Source organism: Neodiprion lecontei, chromosome 4 (assembly GCF_021901455.1).
Source record: "Neodiprion lecontei isolate iyNeoLeco1 chromosome 4, iyNeoLeco1.1, whole genome shotgun sequence".
NCBI classification, from domain to species: domain Eukaryota; kingdom Metazoa; phylum Arthropoda; class Insecta; order Hymenoptera; family Diprionidae; genus Neodiprion; species Neodiprion lecontei.
The window spans coordinates 35,304,717-35,327,759 of NC_060263.1; the positions used below are offsets into that span (position 1 = coordinate 35,304,717).

The window sequence follows — 23,043 nt, forward strand, 5'->3', positions numbered from 1 at the left end:
ATTTCTTTGGAATTTATAAATTTATTTATCTAGATACAAATGAAAAAGAAAGTTGGAAAATTATTAACGAAAAATTAGAACATCTACGTAGATGAAGGTAAAATTTTTTACCAATTAACCGTAGGTTTCGTTTGTAATTTTTCGACAGTTGCAGTGCACGGGGAGATTTAAAACCGTTCTCTCTATAATTAATCGATAATTAATTGAACCCGACGCCGAACATCTGTCAGTCTGCGATGTAAAATTATCAAGGAAACTGAAATAGATTTCCACGAGTTTGTATACGTAAAAGAAGACAGAAAAAAAAGTGACGAAGAAAGAAACGACCTATTATATTGCCTTCACATTTGCAATCCACACGTGGAATGACAGGATAAAAAAAATAAATAAAATAAAAAAAAAACTCGAACTGTAATCCGGTGACTTTATTAAGAGCTGATGTTCCGAGTGAACAACGGAGTGGTATTATTACCATAGCGACGAACGTCAGGTATCGACTACTCTTGTCTTACACAGGGTATGAATTCCAAAATTTCCAATAGCCGCGCGACTAGATCCGGACGTTATGCGTATATAGGTATAGATCGCCGCTGGTCCCGTGAAACGCTGCAGCAACTAATCGAGAAAATGGTGGAGTGTGTATCGAATAGGCGCCTAATCTGGGACCATCAGAATCTCGACAAAGCCCATTCAGTCGTGCAGCGCCGGTTGGATCGATCTATAAGCGATCAGCCGTTTCGGGATTTCACGGTTTTCTGCCTTTTCGACTTTCCATACGGTTTCAACGAGCCAGACCGGCTTGACCAAAGGCTAACCAACTATCAGAGCCCCGCATTCGACACTGAAAAACGTCCCGCGTTCCCGCGTCAAATTCTCTAAAATGTCACGTGAACCAACAAAAAAAAAAAAAAAAAGGAGAAAATCGTTGGACGAATGGCAGACAACGGCAGCTCTTTTAGCGACGTTCTCTTCCGTTTGTGGGAGAATATATTATCGTATCCGTGTTTTGAATATCAGTTTTCAGTTGGTTCGCGAGCTTCCCGAGGGAGCGGCTCGTAAAGTTTCAGCCCCGTTAGCCAAGACGTGCCGATGTCAAACGGCGTGACGTTAAACCGCGAACAAAGATGTGACTTTGGCTCCCAAGTTATGGACTACCGTTGTAAATTTGACATTCGGAGACGGGTATATATATATATCGTATAATGTATAGGTATGTACACCAGCGAACGCAGTCCGTGTCGTCGGAGAAATTCTAGAACGGCGTTGCACCTCTTCCTCCTCCTTCTCCTCTTCCGATTGTTGGAAATGCAGAGTTGGTATAGGCTAAGTACGGAACAAGAGGGACACACAACTGCAGGCAGGCAGCCACCATCGTTTCAACCCCGAGAATCGATTCGGCCGAGATTTCGACATTGGAAACGGTCTCAGGCTCTTCTCTCCCTCCTGCGCCGGGTCCGGATATCGGTCGCCGCGTCTGTCGGCTATTAATCCGGAGGATGCCACGATAGAAAAGAGGGGAAAATAATATTGATGCGGAAAGAAAAAAGAACAAACACTCTCTCTCTCTCTCTCTCTCTCTCTCTCTCTCTCTCTCTCTCTCTCTCTCTCTCTCTCTCTCTCTCGCTTTTGTTTTCCGTAAAAACTAGGCCGACTGTGAGTGACCCGTGCGGGTTTTGAAAATAAAGATTATCACTGTAACGAGTTTCCTGTCTCTAGCGAAAAAAAAAAAAGAGGATCGCCTAACGCGGCTATCTACCGGTTCTTGATGCCAATTGCGTAATTTTACTACCCCGGTGTATCGTTTCCGATCGAAATTCTCGTTATTTGAAATTAGACCGATGCTATTTTACCCGGTACATAGAAGCCGAATCCTCCAACGACCGTCCGACTCCGGTTGTGTAACGGAGAGTTGAAAAAAAAAGAAAAGAAAATAAAAAAAAATAAAATAAAAAATGTCAAACGAGCTGCAGTATGTATACCCACTTTAAATTCGAGAACGTTGTATGTATACGTGCAATAAACATCTGGGCATCTAATGCCGACACGGAATGTGGAATCCAGTGACAAAGCTTTCAGTTACCGCGCTTTGAAACTGCGCTGATATTTTACCAAAAGTTTATACGAGACGTCATTCCGACTGCCGAGTCGTCGACGTTGTTATCGCTAGAACGGTGCAGTGCGAATAAACTGACGAGCTGTAAGAGGGAATAAAGAAAAATAAATAAAATAAAACAAAGACGCGGATAATGGAAACGGCAATTCGGAGCAACGTCCGGGATTTCGATTGAACTCCGCATAATCGTTTCGGGATGATTACCGCACAACGTATTAGATATGTGTTCCGACCTAATGCACTGGGGGCCGCGTTGCATTCGGTGGCTGCAGTCCCGTTCCACCGTTACCCGATGTTTTGGAGAGAGCGATTTGACGGTTAATACAGCGTGAAATATTTACGCATGGCCGAGATAATGGGCGCCAACAAACGTCCAAACTGCACCTAGCGCCGGTGAAACGCGCGATGCACTATGCATAGAGATCAAACGAGCGATTAATTCTTATTGCAGGCGAGTTCCGCGCGGACTAGTGGTCAAAGGTTTCGAGCCCACTAGTTATTTCGTCAGGACCCTTGAACCTACGTCATGAAATCCCGGCCACATTCGCCCCTCGACACGTAGGTACGTCTACTGTTGCAGAACTGCACAACACTGAATTAACCACGGTTGACGATTCGGTTCTTTGATTGGAAGGTAGGGACCGAGGAGCGAACGGTAAAAAAAAGAAAGTCTCTCAGCTTTTTAACGCTGTGTGAGGGGGGGGGGGGGCAAGTAAAGCTGGAGTCGGTTCAAGCGTCAATGTTGGTGCTCGTTCCCGATCAGCACTACACGTAGGTACTACCTTACCGTAATACCGGAGGTGGGTGGTAATATTTTATTCTCAGCCACGTGTATACGGTAAACTCGACGACGAAGGGGAAAAATATATGCCTATCTGTCGTTGACGCGAAGTTGTCAAGAAAAGTTTGCAAATTTAAGGTCGAAGTAAAAACTTGTGCAGGTAATGTATACGTATACGTATACATATTACACACACACATATATATACTAGTATATATATACATATATAATGGAGTAACGCACCGTGCTTCGCGAGTTTCGCGGGGTAAAAGTATACGGAGACGGGGCGCCGTTCAACGTTAGAGGGGACGAAAACGAAAGTTTGGGGGTGATCGAGGCCTCGGCACATAAATTTATCGACGACGAGACAGCGCCCTCCGTGACATTTTCACTTTTGACACCCGTCGTAACGGTTAGGTAGGTAGGTATGTATGTACTTACACCCTCGTCGGGTCGCACCTTTTGGGATTTCTAGGCGACGGTCCATTCACTCGTCAGACTCGGAGCGAAGGGAGTTACGGAACGACGACGCGGCACCTGGCAGATCTCTCATGGATACAAAGACAACCGTCCGCGAGGCGAGGGTGGTGATATATGTACCGGGAACTCGGCGTAGACGCGAGCGTCAAAAAAGTCATACGTATCGGGGTTGCAGCAGGCTTCGCTCCCTCGCTCCTTTTCCTTCCTTCCCTTCCAGGTTGATCTATGACTCTCCTCGCTCAGGATCTTCACCTCCGTCGCCCGACACACTTGTCAGGCCAAGGCTGTCGTTTTATGTACCTATGTACCTACATACCCACTATACCCACCGTGTGAAATGAACAACACTTCAGCTTCCGGTCTCGCGCGAAAAGTTGATGAACAAAGAAACGAACAAAGGGACAGAGGCCGAGAGCTTTCTTCCATTGTTTTGTTTGTTTTCTTTCCTCTTCCTTCTTTCTACTTCATTTTCTCACATTCTCTCTTATTTTTTTTTTTTTTTTGTTTGTTTGTTCGTTGTTTCTTTTTCTTTTTATTTTATTTTTTTTTTTCTCTTTTTGTCGTTTTGTTTGCGACGTTTTAAATATTTTTTCAATCAGAAAAGGGACTCACCTTCTTAGCGTCATTGTTGTTGTCCGCGGCGTGATGCGGTTGAGGGCTCATTGCCGCACCATTACTGACGGCTCCGCTTTGTGACAAAAGTTCGTCGCTTCCTCTCTGAGAACACACAAAGAAAAAACGATACGTTTTAGTCTCGACGTTTCATTCGGGATCACCGTGTTCAATCATACACGATGAGACGGCACTCCGCGGGATTTGGCAGTGTTCAAAAAGCTCCATTACATTTATCACCTTTTTCACCGGCGCCACACCAAATAGCCGGAGAAATTAAAACCGTTATCGAACAGTTACAAAGGTGCTTTCTACACAACCTTTAATTTCGTTATCTTTCTGTAGATTTCATCAAGCTTGCGCCCAAACTGTATTGGCAAATATTTGTACGCCATTGAAGAAACGTTCAACAACGTACCCGTAGATTTTTCAAATACCGGGAATCTTGAACGAGTGTAGCGCGAAGTTATTCAGCGTTTCATCCGGCAGCGCGTAGAGGAACGAGAGACCGCTGTTGCAGCAAACTCTGTACTTTTATCTACCGTATTGCAGCGGATGCATCAGGTTTACCAGGAGTATTGAAAAATTGCAATATTTGTTGAAGGAAGACGAATGAAAAGTCTGGAAATAGCTTCGTCGAAGAGTATTGAAAAATATTACGATCAAATTGCTATCAATAAAATTGAACTTCGTCCATCCATACGGATCGTGGGCAACGGTTAAATATACCAATCTAACGTCGCAAGTCCCAGCGCAACAAATAGTTCGTAATCCAGAATAGCGAAACGTAGCCCATGTCACCGGAACAAGTATGTATATTATAATTACGGCGGCGGAGTGAGGTCAACTTTGGTTAATATTGCGCGGTGGATATTCTCACGAAACTATTTCCAGTAGGACTGGGTATCCCTTCGTTGGGTGTGCGTTGTACCCACCTCCGAAGGGTATGATCCTTGAATTTCATAGGTACGCGACCCAACTAATAATCGATACGTAATTAAGTTTGGCGTTAATTAAACGCGGAGCCTGGGTGGCTTAATCCCAAAGTTACCGGTGTCCCGCATTGAGGGAAAGGAGGGTGATGATATTTCGTTAAGTAACAACGCTGGGTGTACACAGATTTTCCGTCTGTTGGCTATGCAAAATCGGCAAGAGATAGGAGGGGGGGGGGGGGGGAGAGAGACAGAGAATACGAACCACTCTCGGTCTGTGTGGAAAGAAAAATCCTTTGCCTTCTCGGACCTTCTTTCATCATGTTTCAATGATAATGTCTCAGTCCGTTTCTCGCTCGCGACGCATTCACGACATTCCCTTTATACGGTGTTCTCTCGTCTTATACCTGCTGTGCAGAGTTCTTCAAGACATATACGAGGAAATTGTAGCGGGTTTTTTCTCACGTAACACCACCGCAAATGTTCGAAAGAGAACCAGTCCGAGGAGAAATGTCCTCATAGGATACCTCTACTCGGTACTTTATACTTTTTAATATGTCATCCCCACGTCGACTCGACATCGGCAGCCACCCATCGACTCACCGTATACTGCAGTTTGTGTTCGCACGGGTAGTTTCACTAGCATTAAAAAAAAAACGCGTATATACACAACAGATACGACGCTAAGCGTATTTCATAGTGAATAAACATCCCTTGGCACCGCTTTTCGCGCTTCTCGCAAAGTTCGCCTTTGCCCCTTTGCACCAGCCGAGTTTTCTTCTTCGTTATGAGATGTTTGTTGTGTGCTGAAGAAAGCTTAGAGACGCCGAAGATAGCACGCTTCGCTATAATCTTACACCGAAGGTATGTAAGGTGTGTAGTCGCCGTAGTCGAGTGTGGTGAAAAGATCAAACAACAACACTGCAGGGATATACATCCATAAACTCGCGTGTCTTTGTTCGTCTAGGCCTAAAACAACGTTGCGTGACTGGCTTCGTTGTTGGTTGTTAGAAGCCATCGGGAGAAAAGGCTGCGCAGCAAGGGAATTAGTCAGGTGTAAGGTACGGCGGATGGTAAGTATACGTATACAGGGAACGGGGCACAATTATCTAGTTGTTCTCTAGGTCGAGGATTTCACCCTCTCCGCAAATGGCTGTACAATCGCCGCGTAAGCACAGCGTTACTACTGCTTTTACAGGCATCCTCAAAAAACACGAGAGATCCACCAGCCACCGGCGTTAAAGGATCGAGCGAACGCGACTTTACCTTCGCTACAATTTTCCTCAAACGAAACCGCGTCCTAAAATCAGCTTATCGGCTCGGTTAGGATCAGCTTGGCGCAAGTTGTAAGCGACGGGATTTATTGTTGAAACGCCAGTGGCACAATATAGAAACACGTGGTATTTCTCTGATATATCAAACTGCAAACCGTTGCATTCAGGCATTTTTACGTGTTGATAATCCGTTTTCTACGGGTACGGTTTACAGTTTACCCTTCAAGACGGACAGATTTCATACCACTTACCGAACAAACGGGGTGGACACAAGTACAAAAAGTAGCAGCAGAAGAAGAAGAAGAAGAAGAAGAAGAAGAAGAAGAAACAGAATAAAAATAGGAGAAAAACGGCGTCGTAAGGATCCTCCTCCACTGTGCGATGCGGTCTTCGAGGGCTTATCCCTGAAGCTGAGAGACCTAAGAGTGAGGTTGGTTCTTAGAAATTCGACTGAGCTCCAGCTGGAGAATAGCGAGGAGGATAGAATAAGGCCTGCGGGGAGGATGAAAGTTGGGGGATGAAGGGGAGAACCGTGACTCGAACGACTGCTACTCGTACCCGTAATCCATACGTCCAGGAGAAATAAATAATACACGATTCTCGTCGAGAGGGACCGGAGAAGATGGGGGGAGGGGGGGGGGAGGGGGGCGGAGAGATAGAAAGAGAGGGAGAGATAAAGGGAGCCAGAGGGCACGGAGAATTTACTTCTCAAGGAGAAAAATACACCGTTGCGCGATGAGCCCTTTCTGCCCCCCTCACCCCTCGCAGTCTACGGCGCTTTAAGCGCTGCGTTCTTTTTAATGGACCATAGTCTTCGCGTACAGGGAACTTGGGACGAAAGTGGCACTCTGCTCGGCCCTGGAGGCAGCAGGGAGGCAGGCTAGCTGGTGGCCGGGTCCGGGATACGAGCATGGGGAACCGCCACTCTCGACGGCGAACGGTCGGGAAATATCGCTCATAACCCAGGCATCATATGTATATTGTACGTACCTAAGCATAACCCGATAAGGGTTCTCACAAGCAAAGTACCCGAGGTGTACCTCAACGATTTTCTTCGTTGCGTGACACGGTGTAACGCATCGATATACATTGGACACGCATTTTTTGACGCGTTGATTCGGCCGTTCGAGGGATAAAACCGTACCCTAAGCTACCTTAAAACGAAATAGGGGATGCAACTCTTGACGATGAAAACGCTGCGTCATATTTTCGGTTAGTTGAACAGTGAATTATGTGCGATTAGTTTTGTCGAGAAACTGAGAGATTCTAAAATATCGATTCTTGGTGTAATTTTAAGGGGTGATTTTTACCCTTTGAAAGACTGAATTGGCGCGTAAAAAAATACGTATCCAATATTTTCTGATATACTGTAAAATATATCACAAAACGAAGAAAATCGGTGGGTTACTCCTCGGGTGCGTTCCTTGTTCGATACGAGACGATACTCTTCATAATTTTTCCTCCGCACCAGCAAATCGGCGATATGTTTTTCTTTGCTCGCATCATGCTTTTTGTCAATTATTTGTTTTCCACAAGCTGCACAAAGTCCAGACTGAATTTTTGTCGCGCTGCAACGACGAAGATGAAGAGCAGGGATATAGAGAGGAAGTTTAAACATCGCCGTTGGATTTTCGCGTCTATGAGATACAAAATTTATTCACACGTTGCAGAAGCGAGCGGTGGCGTAATCACGCGGACGATTTTCCCGACTGAGGATCGGGAGGCGCGACGCCAAACTCCATAACCGCGAAAGCGCTTTGAGTTCGGTGTATAACGTTATACGTTACGTGGGTGGGTGTGACATTGTCAACGGCATTGTCCTGGACGTTTTCCTGCTGCAGAAATGGCTAAAGCTTTTCACCCCCTATCCCGATATTCCACGTCGCGTAGTCCGAGCTTTGGAAGCCGTTCCATCCGCATCTACCAGCCGCTATACCACTAGTTAGGAAATTTCTAACTAGCTGGATTCACGCTCTGTTTCCCCTTTTCTCCCGCTGCTCGTCTCTTCTCCACTTATCCTTCCTACCGCATCATCATAATCATCCGGCTCAAGAATTTGCAATGCCTTACGTGAACTCTGAATCATCTGTACGCGGGCGAGATTGAAATTTGGGTAACAAAGACTGTACACCGCATTCGTTGGTACAGGGTGCGTAATATGACCTCGGATTGCCACCTTTGACTACACGGAAGAATGATTATACTGAAATGATATTAGCTGTAAGACGGTCTCGCGAGCATGCGATGGGAAGCAGAAGCAGAGGGAGAAAGAGGACCGGATAAGGTGGGGGACAAACGGTTATCGCCTCCTAAGATGGATGGGCTTTGGTAGAATATAAAGCGTTAGTCGGGTGTTTGAAGGTAGGTAGCATTGGCCCAAGGATACTCCGCAGCACCGAGACGCTCATCGGTGGTGTTTCTCCTCGGAGATCATTCTGTTTTATGGATAGGATTATACCTCGCTCTCGCCGTTGCCCCGTCTCGGCAAAGAAGGATCAAGGGGGGCAACGGCGGATCTCGGGGTTTCGAGATTTTATGGAAATAATACGAAAGACACTCCAAGTTAGACGATTAAACGTTTTAGATTGTGCGAAGCAGCCCAACGCTATTCGCTATCCAAACACCGGGCGCAATTGCGTGACGTTGCGAACCCGAGACTGCGAACCCCTCGCCGCGTTCTCTTTTTACTAAAGAGAGTTAGTTGGCGAGAAGAGAAAGAGAGAGAGAGAGGGAGAGACGGAACAAGAGCAGCGAATTTATAGTAAACTGAAGCAAGGATTCGTGGAGTTACGGGGGTTAGATTTGCAGCGTCAGAGCGAAGGACAGGCAGAGTCCTGGGTGTATACCGAACGAAATGACAAAGGTCCGACTTGGGTGGTACTTTTTAATTAATGTTCAGAGCTTTAATTACTCTCATTAACGCACGGCTACATGGACTTGCAGCGGCGCGTACGCAGGTATTGAGTGTAATTATAATAACCATTAATGTAATAGCGGCGGGCGTGTAATGGAATACGTGGCGTAACGAAGCGGGTACGATAGTTACGGGATCTGCCTATTATCTCTGTATGTCGAAAATCCTCTTCCACCAACCATCTTTGCGTCGTATTTGAGTATCTCGAATTATTACGATATTCGGAGAAGAGACGCGATGCCTCATTATATTCCAATGATCATAGACGCGATCACGACCTGGCGAGGAACTTGAGCCTGTCCGCTAACGAAGTGGGGCTTTGACTACTGTGCAACGGGTATCTACAGGTTACAAAAGTACTTACACCTGATAGCTTGCGGGTCAGACTAAATCCTCGGGAAAAAAGGACATCGAGACCAAGGGGACAAAGTAAATCCGCAATCGTCGGAATCCTCGATCTACGTTTTGATCGCTAGCGCCGACGTCGCGTTATTAATTCCCCAGGGTTGACTCGAATAGCTAAACGCCACCGTCAGGGGTTGCAAACTTCCTTTACATTGTAGCGCGGCTTAGTGAAGGGTGAAGAGGAAACTGCGGTTGCTGGAGCGTATTTTTCTCCTTCTTCCAATGTGTGACTATATCCTGATAAGTGATGTGCCAAATGTGTTCATATCACGACTAGACTACTGGTACTTCGATGAATACATGTAAATATGTATATATATATATATATATATGTTTATGTATGAGATGAAACGACACTGCGAATCGTACAGGGTCTTACAACTATATGCAGATCGTAAATCCTCGGCTTATTACATCAGCAACAATTTCATCCATGTGATAAAAAGGTGGAGAAGACGAAGAAGGCGAAGGAGGAGATTTCCACCGGTGTGTGAATTGGCAAAATTATCCGAAGTCAGATATAGAGTAAAGCCGGGATTCGTATATTTAGTACCGTTGGAATAGTGTGCTAGGATACTCGTTTAAGAAGCTACCATGCAGAGGCGGTTGGGAATAGGATGAAAACGGGGTGGCTGAGAGGGTGCGAGTGGGACTTAGGGTGCCGTGCGGATGAAGTGAAGCCGGAAGAATCTTTGGTGGAGAAAATTGCCCGGAGTAATTTGGAGAATTACTCTCCGCCATTTGGAGGGCGGGTGAATCGGCGACAAGGGGAAGGGTAGGGGAGGAGGGAAGGGGCAGGTGGCGCTAAGCCACCTTAGAAAAGGTGGATCGTGGAAGGTTGCGGTTCGCAGACGCGTCTCTTCCCCACCCCAACCAGGAGAGAGGAAACGCTCGGTAATAGCGTGCAGGCCACAGAGTGCCGTGTGCCGCCGCTTTTCCTCCTCCCGCTCTTTTACTCTTCGTTCTGCTCAGCAAAGCTTCTGGGGTACTTCGAGCGAACATCGACTATAGGCATACGTGTATGTACCGCGTATACCGGGAGACAGTAAATCGCGCGTAGCTTTATACTCCCAGTGCATACAAGAAGGTTTAACAGTCCTGCACAAGGAAGAGGAGGACACGGCGCGTATCCCGCTGGAGAATATGGTATCGATAGATAGATAGATAGAGAGAGAGAGAGAGAGAGAAAGAGAGAGAGAGAGAGTGAGCTTTCGATGCATGCACCTTGTCTCGGCGGACGAGAAACTGCAGCGCGTAGAGCCATATCAAGCTGGAACCGCCACATTCGAAAATCGAAAAATTTCCTATGGAATAATTAAGGGCTAATTAGATGCTAATTAAATGCTCTATTTTCGAATTAAATGCTCCGCGTTTTTTAAAAGAAACCTGTGGCGGTGCCAGCTTGACATAAACCTGGAACCGCCACACCGAAAAAAAACGGAAAACAGCTGAAATTTCGGAAAAGCGTTAGGGTCATAATTAAAGACTAATTAAAGGCTCTTGGAATTGCTCATCTTTAAATTAATTGCTCGGTGTTTTTTAAAAAAAACCTGTGGCGGTGCCAGCTCGATATAAACCAGACTTGAAAAAAAACGGGAACGAGGTCAAATTTCAAAAAAGTGTAAGGGTCATAATTAAAGGCTAATTAGAGGCTCCCGGAAAAACACCCGCTCGAATTAAGTGCTCCACCCCCGAGGGGTGGAAACCACCCAAAAACTAGAAAAATCCGTGTAACTCTTGGACGGAACAACTTACAGAGTTCGTTCGAGTGTTAAAATTACTCCAGAATTAGAGGCTCCCGGAAAACCACCCGCTCGAATTAAGTGCTCCACCCCCGAGGGGTGGAAACCACCCAAAAACTAGAAAAATCCGTGTAACTCTTGGACGGAACAACTTACAGAGTTCGTTCGAGTTTTAAAATTACTCCAGAATTAGAGGCTCCCGGAAAACCACCCGCTCGAATTAAGTGCTCCACCCCCGAGGGGTGGAAACCACCCAAAAACTAGAAAAATCCGTGTAACTCTTGAGCGGAACAACTTACAGAGTTCGTTCGAGTGTTAAAATTACTCCAGAATTAGAGGCTCCCGGAAAACCACCCGCTCGAATTAAGTGCTCCACCCCCGAGGGGTGGAAACCACCCAAAAACTAGAAAAATCCGTGTAACTCTTGGACGGAACAACTTACAGAGTTCGTTCGAGTGTTAAAATTACTCCAGAATTAGAGGCTCCCGGAAAACCACCCGCTCGAATTAAGTGCTCCACCCCCGAGGGGTGGAAACCACCCAAAAACTAGAAAAATCCGTGTAACTCTTGGACGGAACAACTTACAGAGTTCGTTCGAGTGTTAAAATTACTCCAGAATTAGAGGCTCCCGGAAAACCACCCGCTCGAATTAAGTGCTCCACCCCCGAGGGGTGGAAACCACCCAAAAACTAGAAAAATCCGTGTAACTCTTGGACGGAACAACTTACAGAGTTCGTTCGAGTGTTAAAATTACTCCAGAATTAGAGGCTCCCGGAAAACCACCCGCTCGAATTAAGTGCTCCACCCCCGAGGGGTGGAAACCACCCAAAAACTAGAAAAATCCGTGTAACTCTTGAGCGGAACAACTTACAGAGTTCGTTCGAGTGTTAAAATTACTCCAGAATTAGAGGCTCCCGGAAAACCACCCGCTCGAATTAAGTGCTCCACCCCCGAGGGGTGGAAACCACCCAAAAACTAGAAAAATCCGTGTAACTCTTGGACGGAACAACTTACAGAGTTCGTTCGAGTGTTAAAATTACTCCAGAATTAGAGGCTCCCGGAAAACCACCCGCTCGAATTAAGTGCTCCACCCCCGAGGGGTGGAAACCACCCAAAAACTAGAAAAATCCGTGTAACTCTTGGACGGAACAACTTACAGAGTTCGTTCGAGTGTTAAAATTACTCCAGAATTAGAGGCTCCCGGAAAACCACCCGCTCGAATTAAGTGCTCCACCCCCGAGGGGTGGAAACCACCCAAAAACTAGAAAAATCCGTGTAACTCTTGGACGGAACAACTTACAGAGTTCGTTCGAGTGTTAAAATTACTCCAGAATTAGAGGCTCCCGGAAAACCACCCGCTCGAATTAAGTGCTCCACCCCCGAGGGGTGGAAACCACCCAAAAACTAGAAAAATCCGTGTAACTCTTGGACGGAACAACTTACAGAGTTCGTTCGAGTTTTAAAATTACTCCAGAATTAGAGGCTCCCGGAAAACCACCCGCTCGAATTAAGTGCTCCACCCCCGAGGGGTGGAAACCACCCAAAAACTAGAAAAATCCGTGTAACTCTTGAGCGGAACAACTTACAGAGTTCGTTCGAGTGTTAAAATTACTCCAGAATTAGAGGCTCCCGGAAAACCACCCGCTCGAATTAAGTGCTCCACCCCCGAGGGGTGGAAACCACCCAAAAACTAGAAAAATCCGTGTAACTCTTGGACGGAACAACTTACAGAGTTCGTTCGAGTGTTAAAATTACTCCAGAATTAGAGGCTCCCGGAAAACCACCCGCTCGAATTAAGTGCTCCACCCCCGAGGGGTGGAAACCACCCAAAAACTAGAAAAATCCGTGTAACTCTTGGACGGAACAACTTACAGAGTTCGTTCGAGTGTTAAAATTACTCCAGAATTAGAGGCTCCCGGAAAACCACCCGCTCGAATTAAGTGCTCCACCCCCGAGGGGTGGAAACCACCCAAAAACTAGAAAAATCCGTGTAACTCTTGGACGGAACAACTTACAGAGTTCGTTCGAGTGTTAAAATTACTCCAGAATTAGAGGCTCCCGGAAAACCACCCGCTCGAATTAAGTGCTCCACCCCCGAGGGGTGGAAACCACCCAAAAACTAGAAAAATCCGTGTAACTCTTGAGCGGAACAACTTACAGAGTTCGTTCGAGTGTTAAAATTACTCCAGAATTAGAGGCTCCCGGAAAACCACCCGCTCGAATTAAGTGCTCCACCCCCGAGGGGTGGAAACCACCCAAAAACTAGAAAAATCCGTGTAATTCTTGAGCGGAACAAGTTACAGGGTTTCTAGAGGCGTCAAAATCACTCTTCAGTCAACGACTCTCGATACACTGCCCCTACAAATCAAATGCTTCACAGTCCACCCACACGAGTGTGATTGAGACACGAACTTTACGAATCAACGTAGCAGGTGGATGAAACAGGAACCAGGATTTTCAATGCGAAAAAATGCTCGTGTCGCGTGAATTCGTTACAATTTTTGTGTCTTGTACTTTGATTTCAGCATCGTCACCAACGAACGTCATCCCAGCGCAAATGAAGCGTTGTTTTTGCAGTTATTGATTTCACTTGTGTGGATTGCAGGTGAGTGATGGAGATTATTTTCTATGTACCTTTCTTCACACTATAAACATTACTCGTCACCACCACCGACGTCACCATCACAGGAACTTAGCCCTTTCTTCTCTTTTCAGACGCTATCTAGAAAGATAGACACAATGGTCTAAATTGTGCTACAGGCTTGAGAAAGTGAGTGCGTTATATAAAGAAAACTCCTACTCCAAATTTCAAATCTTCAGAAGCTGCCAATTTTTTTTATGGCCTGGGAGTCAACGATAGCCGGGTCATTTTGGCAACATCAATTTATTTAATGAATCATCCGTGTAACGTATAATAGTAATATGAACATTCTCCAACGCACCACCGTGACGAGGGCTTACGGGAGAGCTTTATTGACGATTAAAAATCAACAAAAAAAATTCATAGACGCATAAGCGAAAGTGTTCTTACACATTGATTGGAACATAAGAATTTCACAAAATATCGTTTTCCGCCTGAATTTCACGACTGAACTCGTCTTTCACCCGTATAAGCAGGCGTAAAAAAATCTAAAAAAATTTGTATTATCAAGGATGAAATTAATTGCGATGCTTTTTTTTATAATAACAAACGCGAAAAGAATAGTGTTTCACCTATAAGATACAACGACGGTCGTCCAGGACTGTGAAACTGCGTTGGGCATGCGGCACATGAGCGACGAGGTTAGAACGCTGCATCTCTACCTGCCTTAAAGACGATCGTTGGTGTTCTGAATGATTGGAAGACCATCGTGAAGCTGTTTTTTCCATGTTATACGTTTACTCAGTGAATAAATTCAAACTCTGGCGGATAGTTGTAATAGATCTTTTACCGTAAGAATCGAGACTCAAATATACTGGTAAAATTCGCAAAATTCCACCACTTATGCGGGTGGACGACAAGCGTGTCGTGGAATCCAGGCGGAAGATGATATTTTTCTAAGTTTCTTATGTTCCATTCTCTACAAAAATATGTCTATGAATTTTCTGTACGGCGCATCGTTAGCTAGTGATGAAAATCAGAATGAGCCACAAACAATTTTCTCCCATGTAATCCTTATGAAAAATGGAAAAGTGCAATGCGCAACCTCTTAATGTTAAGATTGAGAGCTAAAATTTTGAAAGACGTATTTTCATGCTGAAATGGAAGTTCTCAACTTGTTTGGAAGTAAAAAAAATTACTTTTTTCATACTATCTAGCTGTACATTCAAAATAGTTGTAAAATTGATTATTCGATATTATTATGAATGTGACTTATAGTTAAGACCTCAAGAAACAAGAAGATATTTTTTTAGTATTTTGGGTATTATAAAGTTTTAAGTGGTTTAATGTGCCGCGAATGCAAACGGCTCATGTTTACCTTTGGTGAGGTACGAAAAAACGGAGTATGGTTTCAGGATGAGGGCTTACATAGCTTTACAGCACATGATGTGAATGCAAATATGTCGATATATTGTCGATTGATGTTCCCAACACAGAAGAAAAGTTAAAAATGGCAGTTTTGATTATTTCAAAAACTCTTGCAATTGAAATATTTCCCGAGATGTGCGATGCCATGATGGCTAACATCACGGTCGCCTACACACAATCCACATTCTACTGAAATCATACATGCTGTGAGTACCAATAGCTATTTTGTTGAGTAAAAATGATTTTTGCCTACCGATGAGATTTAATATTAACAATGTGTACTTATAACCAATTACCGGCGAATAAAATTGATGAGTTTTTGATACATAATGGAATTTAACACAGGTCAATTAAATGAATTTACTCGAAGCGCTTGCGCATTGACAAGCTTTTTTTGCTAATTGTCGAAATACCCTCTATTCGCCTGCATTTTTGTGATTATGATAAAGTCATATTTTATTATTATTATTTTTATTATTAATTATCACTGATTTACGATTCTGATTAATGGGTGGATTCAATTCAATGGATCAGGGGCGATATCGTCAGAAATGAACCGAGTCAACGTAGGGTGAAATATGGTTTGGATGACTGTGACTGGCTTATACGGGCAGAATACATTATCGCAACAAATTTGTGAGCGATGAAAAATTTTCAGCAATGTTGACACCTTATCCAATAGCACTGCATTTTTATGCACCAGCACGAAGTTACGGACAAAACCAGAAATTACTCTATTTAAAATAGTCTCGGGAATCATGGATTGAAAAGGGGTATCGTGATTCCTGATAGCGACGAAGTAGTGAACTATACTGGGAAACAGTCCCGTGAAACTTGAATTATTTTGTACTACTGAGAGAGCAGAATAATCGGTTTGATCGTTGACAAAACATGAAATCAACTGAACACTTGAAAATTTTGCGTACCCTGAAATTCACTCAAATTTCTCTGCTGATTTTTACAGGGCTTGTGTTGTTGGAAATTATTCTGTTATCAGAGACAATTCAATAATTCACTGTTTTGAAGTGACCGAAATCTGGTAATTGGAATGGATTACTTCGACTTGAATGGATTTTCTGTGACACAGGCTTTTGAACTGTCCAGCGGAGAGCCTATGAATAGGAAATCAATGTAACGCCTCTAAGAACCCTCTAACTTGTTCCGTCTGAGTGTTACACCGATTTTTTGAGTTTTTTGGTGGTTTCCACCCCTCGGGGGTGGAGCACTTAATTCGAGCGGGTGGTTTTCCGGGAGCCTCTAATTCTGGAGTAATTTTAACACTCGAACGAACTCTGTAAGTTGTTCCGTCCAAGAGTTACACGGATTTTTCTAGTTTTTGGGTGGTTTCCACCCCTCGGGGGTGGAGCACTTAATTCGAGCGGGTGGTTTTCCGGGAGCCTCTAATTCTGGAGTAATTTTAACACTCGAACGAACTCTGTAAGTTGTTCCGTCCAAGAGTTACACGGATTTTTCTAGTTTTTGGGTGGTTTCCACCCCTCGGGGGTGGAGCACTTAATTCGAGCGGGTGGTTTTCCGGGAGCCTCTAATTCTGGAGTAATTTTAACACTCGAACGAACTCTGTAAGTTGTTCCGCTCAAGAGTTACACGGATTTTTCTAGTTTTTGGGTGGTTTCCACCCCTCGGGGGTGGAGCACTTAATTCGAGCGGGTGGTTTTCCGGGAGCCTCTAATTCTGGAGTAATTTTAACACTCGAACGAACTCTGTAAGTTGTTCCGTCCAAGAGTTACACGGATTTTTCTAGTTTTTGGGTGGTTTCCACCCCTCGGGGGTGGAGCACTTAATTCGAGCGGGTGGTTTTCCGGGAGCCTCTAATTCTGGAGTAATTTTAACACTCGAACGAACTCTGTAAGTTGTTCCGCTCAAGAGTTACACGGATTTTTCTAGTTTTTGGGTGGTTTCCACCCCTCGGGGGTGGAGCACTTAATTCGAGCGGGTGGTTTTCCGGGAGCCTCTAATTCTGGAGTAATTTTAAAACTCGAACGAACTCTGTAAGTTGTTCCGTCCAAGAGTTACACGGATTTTTCTAGTTTTTGGGTGGTTTCCACCCCTCGGGGGTGGAGCACTTAATTCGAGCGGGTGGTTTTCCGGGAGCCTCTAATTCTGGAGTAATTTTAACACTCGAACGAACTCTGTAAGTTGTTCCGTCCAAGAGTTACACGGATTTTTCTAGTTTTTGGGTGGTTTCCACCCCTCGGGGGTGGAGCACTTAATTCGAGCGGGTGGTTTTCCGGGAGCCTCTAATTCTGGAGTAATTTTAAAACTCGAACGAACTCTGTAAGTTGTTCCGTCCAAGAGTTACACGGATTTTTCTAGTTTTTGGGTGGTTTCCACCCCTCGGGGGTGGAGCACTTAATTCGAGCGGGTGGTTTTCCGGGAGCCTCTAATTCTGGAGTAATTTTAACACTCGAACGAACTCTGTAAGTTGTTCCGTCCAAGAGTTACACGGATTTTTCTAGTTTTTGGGTGGTTTCCACCCCTCGGGGGTGGAGCACTTAATTCGAGCGGGTGGTTTTCCGGGAGCCTCTAATTCTGGAGTAATTTTAAAACTCGAACGAACTCTGTAAGTTGTTCCGTCCAAGAGTTACACGGATTTTTCTAGTTTTTGGGTGGTTTCCACCCCTCGGGGGTGGAGCACTTAATTCGAGCGGGTGGTTTTCCGGGAGCCTCTAATTCTGGAGTAATTTTAACACTCGAACGAACTCTGTAAGTTGTTCCGTCCAAGAGTTACACGGATTTTTCTAGTTTTTGGGTGGTTTCCACCCCTCGGGGGTGGAGCACTTAATTCGAGCGGGTGTTTTTCCGGGAGCCTCTAATTAGCCTTTAATTATGACCCTTACACTTTTTTGAAATTTGACCTCGTTCCCGTTTTTTTTCAAGTCTGGTTTATATCGAGCTGGCACCGCCACAGGTTTTTTTTAAAAAACACCGAGCAATTAATTTAAAGATGAGCAATTCCAAGAGCCTTTAATTAGTCTTTAATTATGACCCTAACGCTTTTCCGAAATTTCAGCTGTTTTCCGTTTTTTTTCGGTGTGGCGGTTCCAGGTTTATGTCAAGCTGGCACCGCCACAGGTTTCTTTTAAAAAACGCGGAGCATTTAATTCGAAAATAGAGCATTTAATTAGCATCTAATTAGCCCTTAATTATTCCATAGGAAATTTTTCGATTTTCGAATGTGGCGGTTCCAGCTTGATATGGCTAGCGCGTAGCGCAAGGCAACAACTGCGTATCAACGCATCGCCGCTGCTAGCCTGCCAATGATGGGAGGCTGAGGGCATGCGGTATTTGGTGCTCGGAAGGAGCAAATTATTCAACCGCAAGACAACCCCCGCGGCGGGTTGGGATGGCAGTTTGAGAAGAAGGGGAATTAGCCAGTCAACGGGGCATGAAAGGCAGCGTTCGTCGAAACCATCTCTTATATATAATCGTTACCCGGTCGAGCGTTGAATCGTTTAAAGTCCAGACATACCCGGGGCTTTTCCCTAACGGGATTCGCGAATCTATATCATTTGCGTTCGAATCAGTCGAAAGAAGATATCGTTTGACCGATCCGGAAGACTGAATTGAACGGTGAGGTATATCCTACCCTATATAATCCGACGACGCGGACTTGCTCCACCCCGGCAACTGTTGCGGCAAGGGGGATAAAAGAGGGGGGGTGGGGGAGAGGCACCGCTTCGTTCGGCGTAAAATCTCGCGAGATAAAAGAAATTTTCTTCTCGCGCATTATCGACGGTGATCAAAAAACATTCCCTTAAGTGGAAAATACTCGGGGCATGCAACAGCGAGCACCCTTCCCCCAGCCCCGCCACCCCCGACGGATACCCTAACTCTTAAAGGAAAAGGGGAGATGAGAGAGAATGAAAAAAGCTCGTCTCCAGTCTCATCTACTCGTCCGTGTGTATTCTTGTATGCGTATATTCGGAGCTGTTGGTATTGTTTTGAAATTCATGAAGTTGGGTGGCGTAGCTGCGTAAGAACAAAGTTGCCGGAGCCTGGGACTAACTCGATAAGGCTTCCACCGATTTGTTGGACCGTGTGAGGAGGAGCTGCGAATGAGGAACAGGAGATGACAGGGTCGGGAGAAAAGAATGAGGAAAGTGGTGCTTGGGATGGGGAAGAAAAAGAATTAAAAGAAAATCGAAACAGATCTGGGGAACGTTCCGACACGTATCTCCATTTATGAATCTTCAAGTAAGAACGAAGGTGCGGGTGTCACCTCGCACCCATTTCCTTCCCCCCGGACTCACTTCCAGTTCCACATTCACATTCACATTCACATCCACTTCAACTTCCTCTTAAAGCGTCGAAACGCAGCGCAATGAATTTGCCGTTCGATCGATATTAGGTATGCCCGACGGTTCGCTCTCGGTGAAAGGAAAAGGTTCTCCAGCCTCGTCGCATAACAGAGGAATTCGTTTTTCACGCTTCTCTGCCTGCCTGAGTATTTGAGTTTTCGAGTTGCGGCGAGCAAACAGAGAGAACTTGGTTATATCCAACTGGAAACATTTCGCGCTTCGCCCGACTAAGATACGCCGGGAAGAGCAAGAGGCAAGGGGTTGGTTAGGGAAGGGGGGAGGGGAGGGGAGGGGGACTCGAAGGGCAGAACGGGAGGGCAGGAAACTTACTTCTGAACGAATTGGTGGAATAATTTACACCCGAGCCGTAAACCGAGAGCACTGCATGTTACTTCGGGGCGAAACGGTAAGAAGTGCGTCCCTGAGGAGGCAGAAGTCCCATTCGGAATATCTTCCAGGACGACGCCAATTCGTTAAGCGGTTTCCGAAAACTCTTCCCTGGTTCCCTGCAGGGACTCGCAAGTCACCGTCGTGTCGAGCGATTACTGAAAACTCCTCTCTGCTTCGCGGTTATCGATCATCTGCGAGGGGTTGGATGAAACCACGTCCAAGTTATATATATGGATGCCTGAAATGCCAATTAGCGAGAGCAGTCTTTCCGTTTTAATTCTGCTGTCTTACAAGCCTGTGTACTATGTATATATATATATATATACATGTATATGTATATATATATGCCACTGTTCCTCCTCCCTCCCTCTTTCCATTTTATTCAAATAACCCACCGCCGACAAATACTCTGATATTTATTACCTCGTCTCATCTATTTATCAGCTCGAAGAGATCGCGCGAAGATCCTGAACAAAAATGGGATTCGCAAGCCGGCGCCATACCGCATCGCATCCTTTTATTGACCATTCAACGTCCACCGGAACGTGCCGTTAAATTCAATTCCCTCGCTTCGCGATGTTTTAACACGGCGTCTTTTCTTCTGGGTTGAATACCTGAGTACGCCTATACATGAAAGTCGATGTCGACGGACACTGTGTAAGGTCCTGAAAAATCTTGACGTAACCTCGATAGGACAAACTGCAACAGCGTCGCCGAACCGAAATAATCATAAAGGAATAGAAAACCGTGATAATATTCCGCTAGTTGAGTGAAATAATCTCGTTCTCAACGCCGTCCTTTCGACTGGAAAAGACCATCAGTCTTGGAAACAAGGTGAGCTTCTGCTGCTGCTGCTGCTGCTGCTGCTGCTGCTGCTTCTGCTGCTGCTGCTGAAGTTGAGGGAAAAGCGGAAGGGACATTTTCAGCCTTTGCCCCGCTCGGCGGAAGTCGGATCTCGAGGCCGGATGTTGACTAAGATTGGCACACCGCGAAGAAGAAGAAGAAGAAGAAGAAGAAGAAGAAGAAGAGGAGGACGAGGAGGAGAAGAGCGCACATAACCATTCTGGCGCCTACACCTTTTGTCTCCCTCGCTCTTCTAGCTCGAGCCGTGCCTTTCTTTTTCTAATTTCCTCTCTGCTCCCGCAGTTCTGCGCGAGCCTTTTTCTTTCTCTTTTATTCTCCGGCGTTACCACTTTTCCCAACCTTTTCCCAGCCTTCCTCCTCCAGCTCCCGGGACAACTTCGCCACACTCCAACCTCTGCACCCTCGAAACCCCGCCTCGTTTCACTCGTTCGTCTTCAGTCAACCACCGCGCGCACTGGAATTGAATTGTTATTCTATTTTCGAAAGCAATTTGCAAGTGTTATCAAAAGTTTTCGCACTCCGGGTTCCCCTCTCGATTCTGTATTCTTGTTCTGTTTCCAGCTTCCATAAGACGAGACGGTTTCTGTTTACCTCACGCTGCAACGTTTTCCTTTCCGGCTGCCTACCGCGACGACGAAGTTGGCCGAAATTTCAGAAGTTGATATAGTGCGTAAAAGCCTACAGCCGAAGCCCATCAGGCGACGAATATCGGCCGATGAATAAATAGGTCGCTAAATCACACGCAAGCACAGCTTTCGTAAAAATTCTTAGACGACTGCGGTAGGTACGAACGTGTTTACTACCGGTGCGATTTGCAATCGACGTTTTTCCATTGAACGACTTTCCCCGTCTCGTTAAACAAATTATCGCGCGAAAGTAGTTGGAAATACTATATAAGGCTACATAAAGGAACCTGGCTGAACTTTTCACTTCATCGCAATTGCAAAACAATCCCGTCTACACATCGGTTTAATTGTTATCGGTGTTTAACTTTATTCATTCGCGTTGCACAGCTGCAGCTGATACTTTAGCAATCGGAGGAAGATTCGTTTCGTTTCGCGAAATCCTCCGCCTATATCTGCCAATAAAGTGATTTTAGTTTAGCCGTTAGTTAAATTGAAAGAGAACTTGCGAGCCGCCGCCTCCACGCCCGTTCTATCGTAGATTGGAAAAGAAAGGCTTGCATCCGGCACATCGACGATTTCCACCGCATCGTTATTACCGAAACAATAATCTCTCGTTTCCTGCTCCATTGACTTCTCGCATTGTTGTTATACACACGTATACAATAACAATTGTTATCTCCGGCCACAAGTGGTACGCGGCCATGAGGGCGAATCCAAGGGGAAAGGACTGAATGGGGCTGCGTGAGCAGCGCCACACGGCGTCCCGTAAATCGATTATATGCGTCGAATGGTGATTATCGACCATTGTTTGTTGACCCAAAGCTCACGCCACGGCACCGGTAATGTTTGAATAGATAAACGCGCGTACCTAATCGCATCGTCCTTGCCCCCTCGATGTCGTCTCTTAGGTTCGCGTCGTTTCGCGACACGCGATTCGCCCGGAATAATCCGACCCAAGCGAGCAGCTAAAGCACAGCTTGCGACGTATGCGGTACAACAAACGGCCACCGCGCCGCGCGATCCGTCACGCGACGAATTCGTCAAGATTTCGTTGTCCCGGTAGGGGGAAATCGATATCCCTAACCCTCGGCAAAATCCCCCCCCCCCCCCCCCCCCTTCACGCTGGTTTTTTACGAAATGCGTAAATTTGGGCAAAGAGGAATGCCTCCGCGTGTGCATGCCACAGTCACCTTCCGCTGGGAAATGTAACAATGTATACACACATGCCTCACGGTGTGTACACAGGCCTCAGGCCACGTAATATCACGGTCAAACAAGGGCCCGAACAACTCGTCCCGAAGGCCTTGGCCTTAAAGCTCCGGCGTTTCTCTGCAGACGAAGCCGGACACTTGTTCGCGGTGGGTTACGCGTCGGGTACATCGTTCAATTTTTAAGCTCGAACGCGTCTGATGCGTTATGAATTGAGACATTTCGTCGTGCCGTGCCGCCATGACGGTTAGGGACGTGGAATAACAAACAACGACGCGGATCCGCACACGCCTGACGCATTACGGTAATCGTTCTCTCGATTCTCCAGACATCCTATTTGTTTTCTCCTCAGGGTTACGGTGAAGATATAAAA

The 23,043-nt window shown here is 45.7% G+C and overlaps 1 protein-coding gene across 8 annotated transcripts in view; it reads right to left on the minus strand.

The window, feature by feature from the left end:
• Positions 1–23,043, minus strand: part of LOC107222479 (polypyrimidine tract-binding protein 1) — a 371,006-nt gene that overhangs the window by 81,827 nt on the left and 266,136 nt on the right. For all 8 annotated transcript variants that reach the window (XM_046738243.1, XM_046738242.1, XM_046738239.1 and 5 more), the window contains one exon: positions 3,987–4,091. In XM_046738243.1, the coding sequence (XP_046594199.1) occupies positions 3,987–4,091 (105 nt within the window). The remainder of the gene's footprint in view (positions 1–3,986; positions 4,092–23,043) is intronic.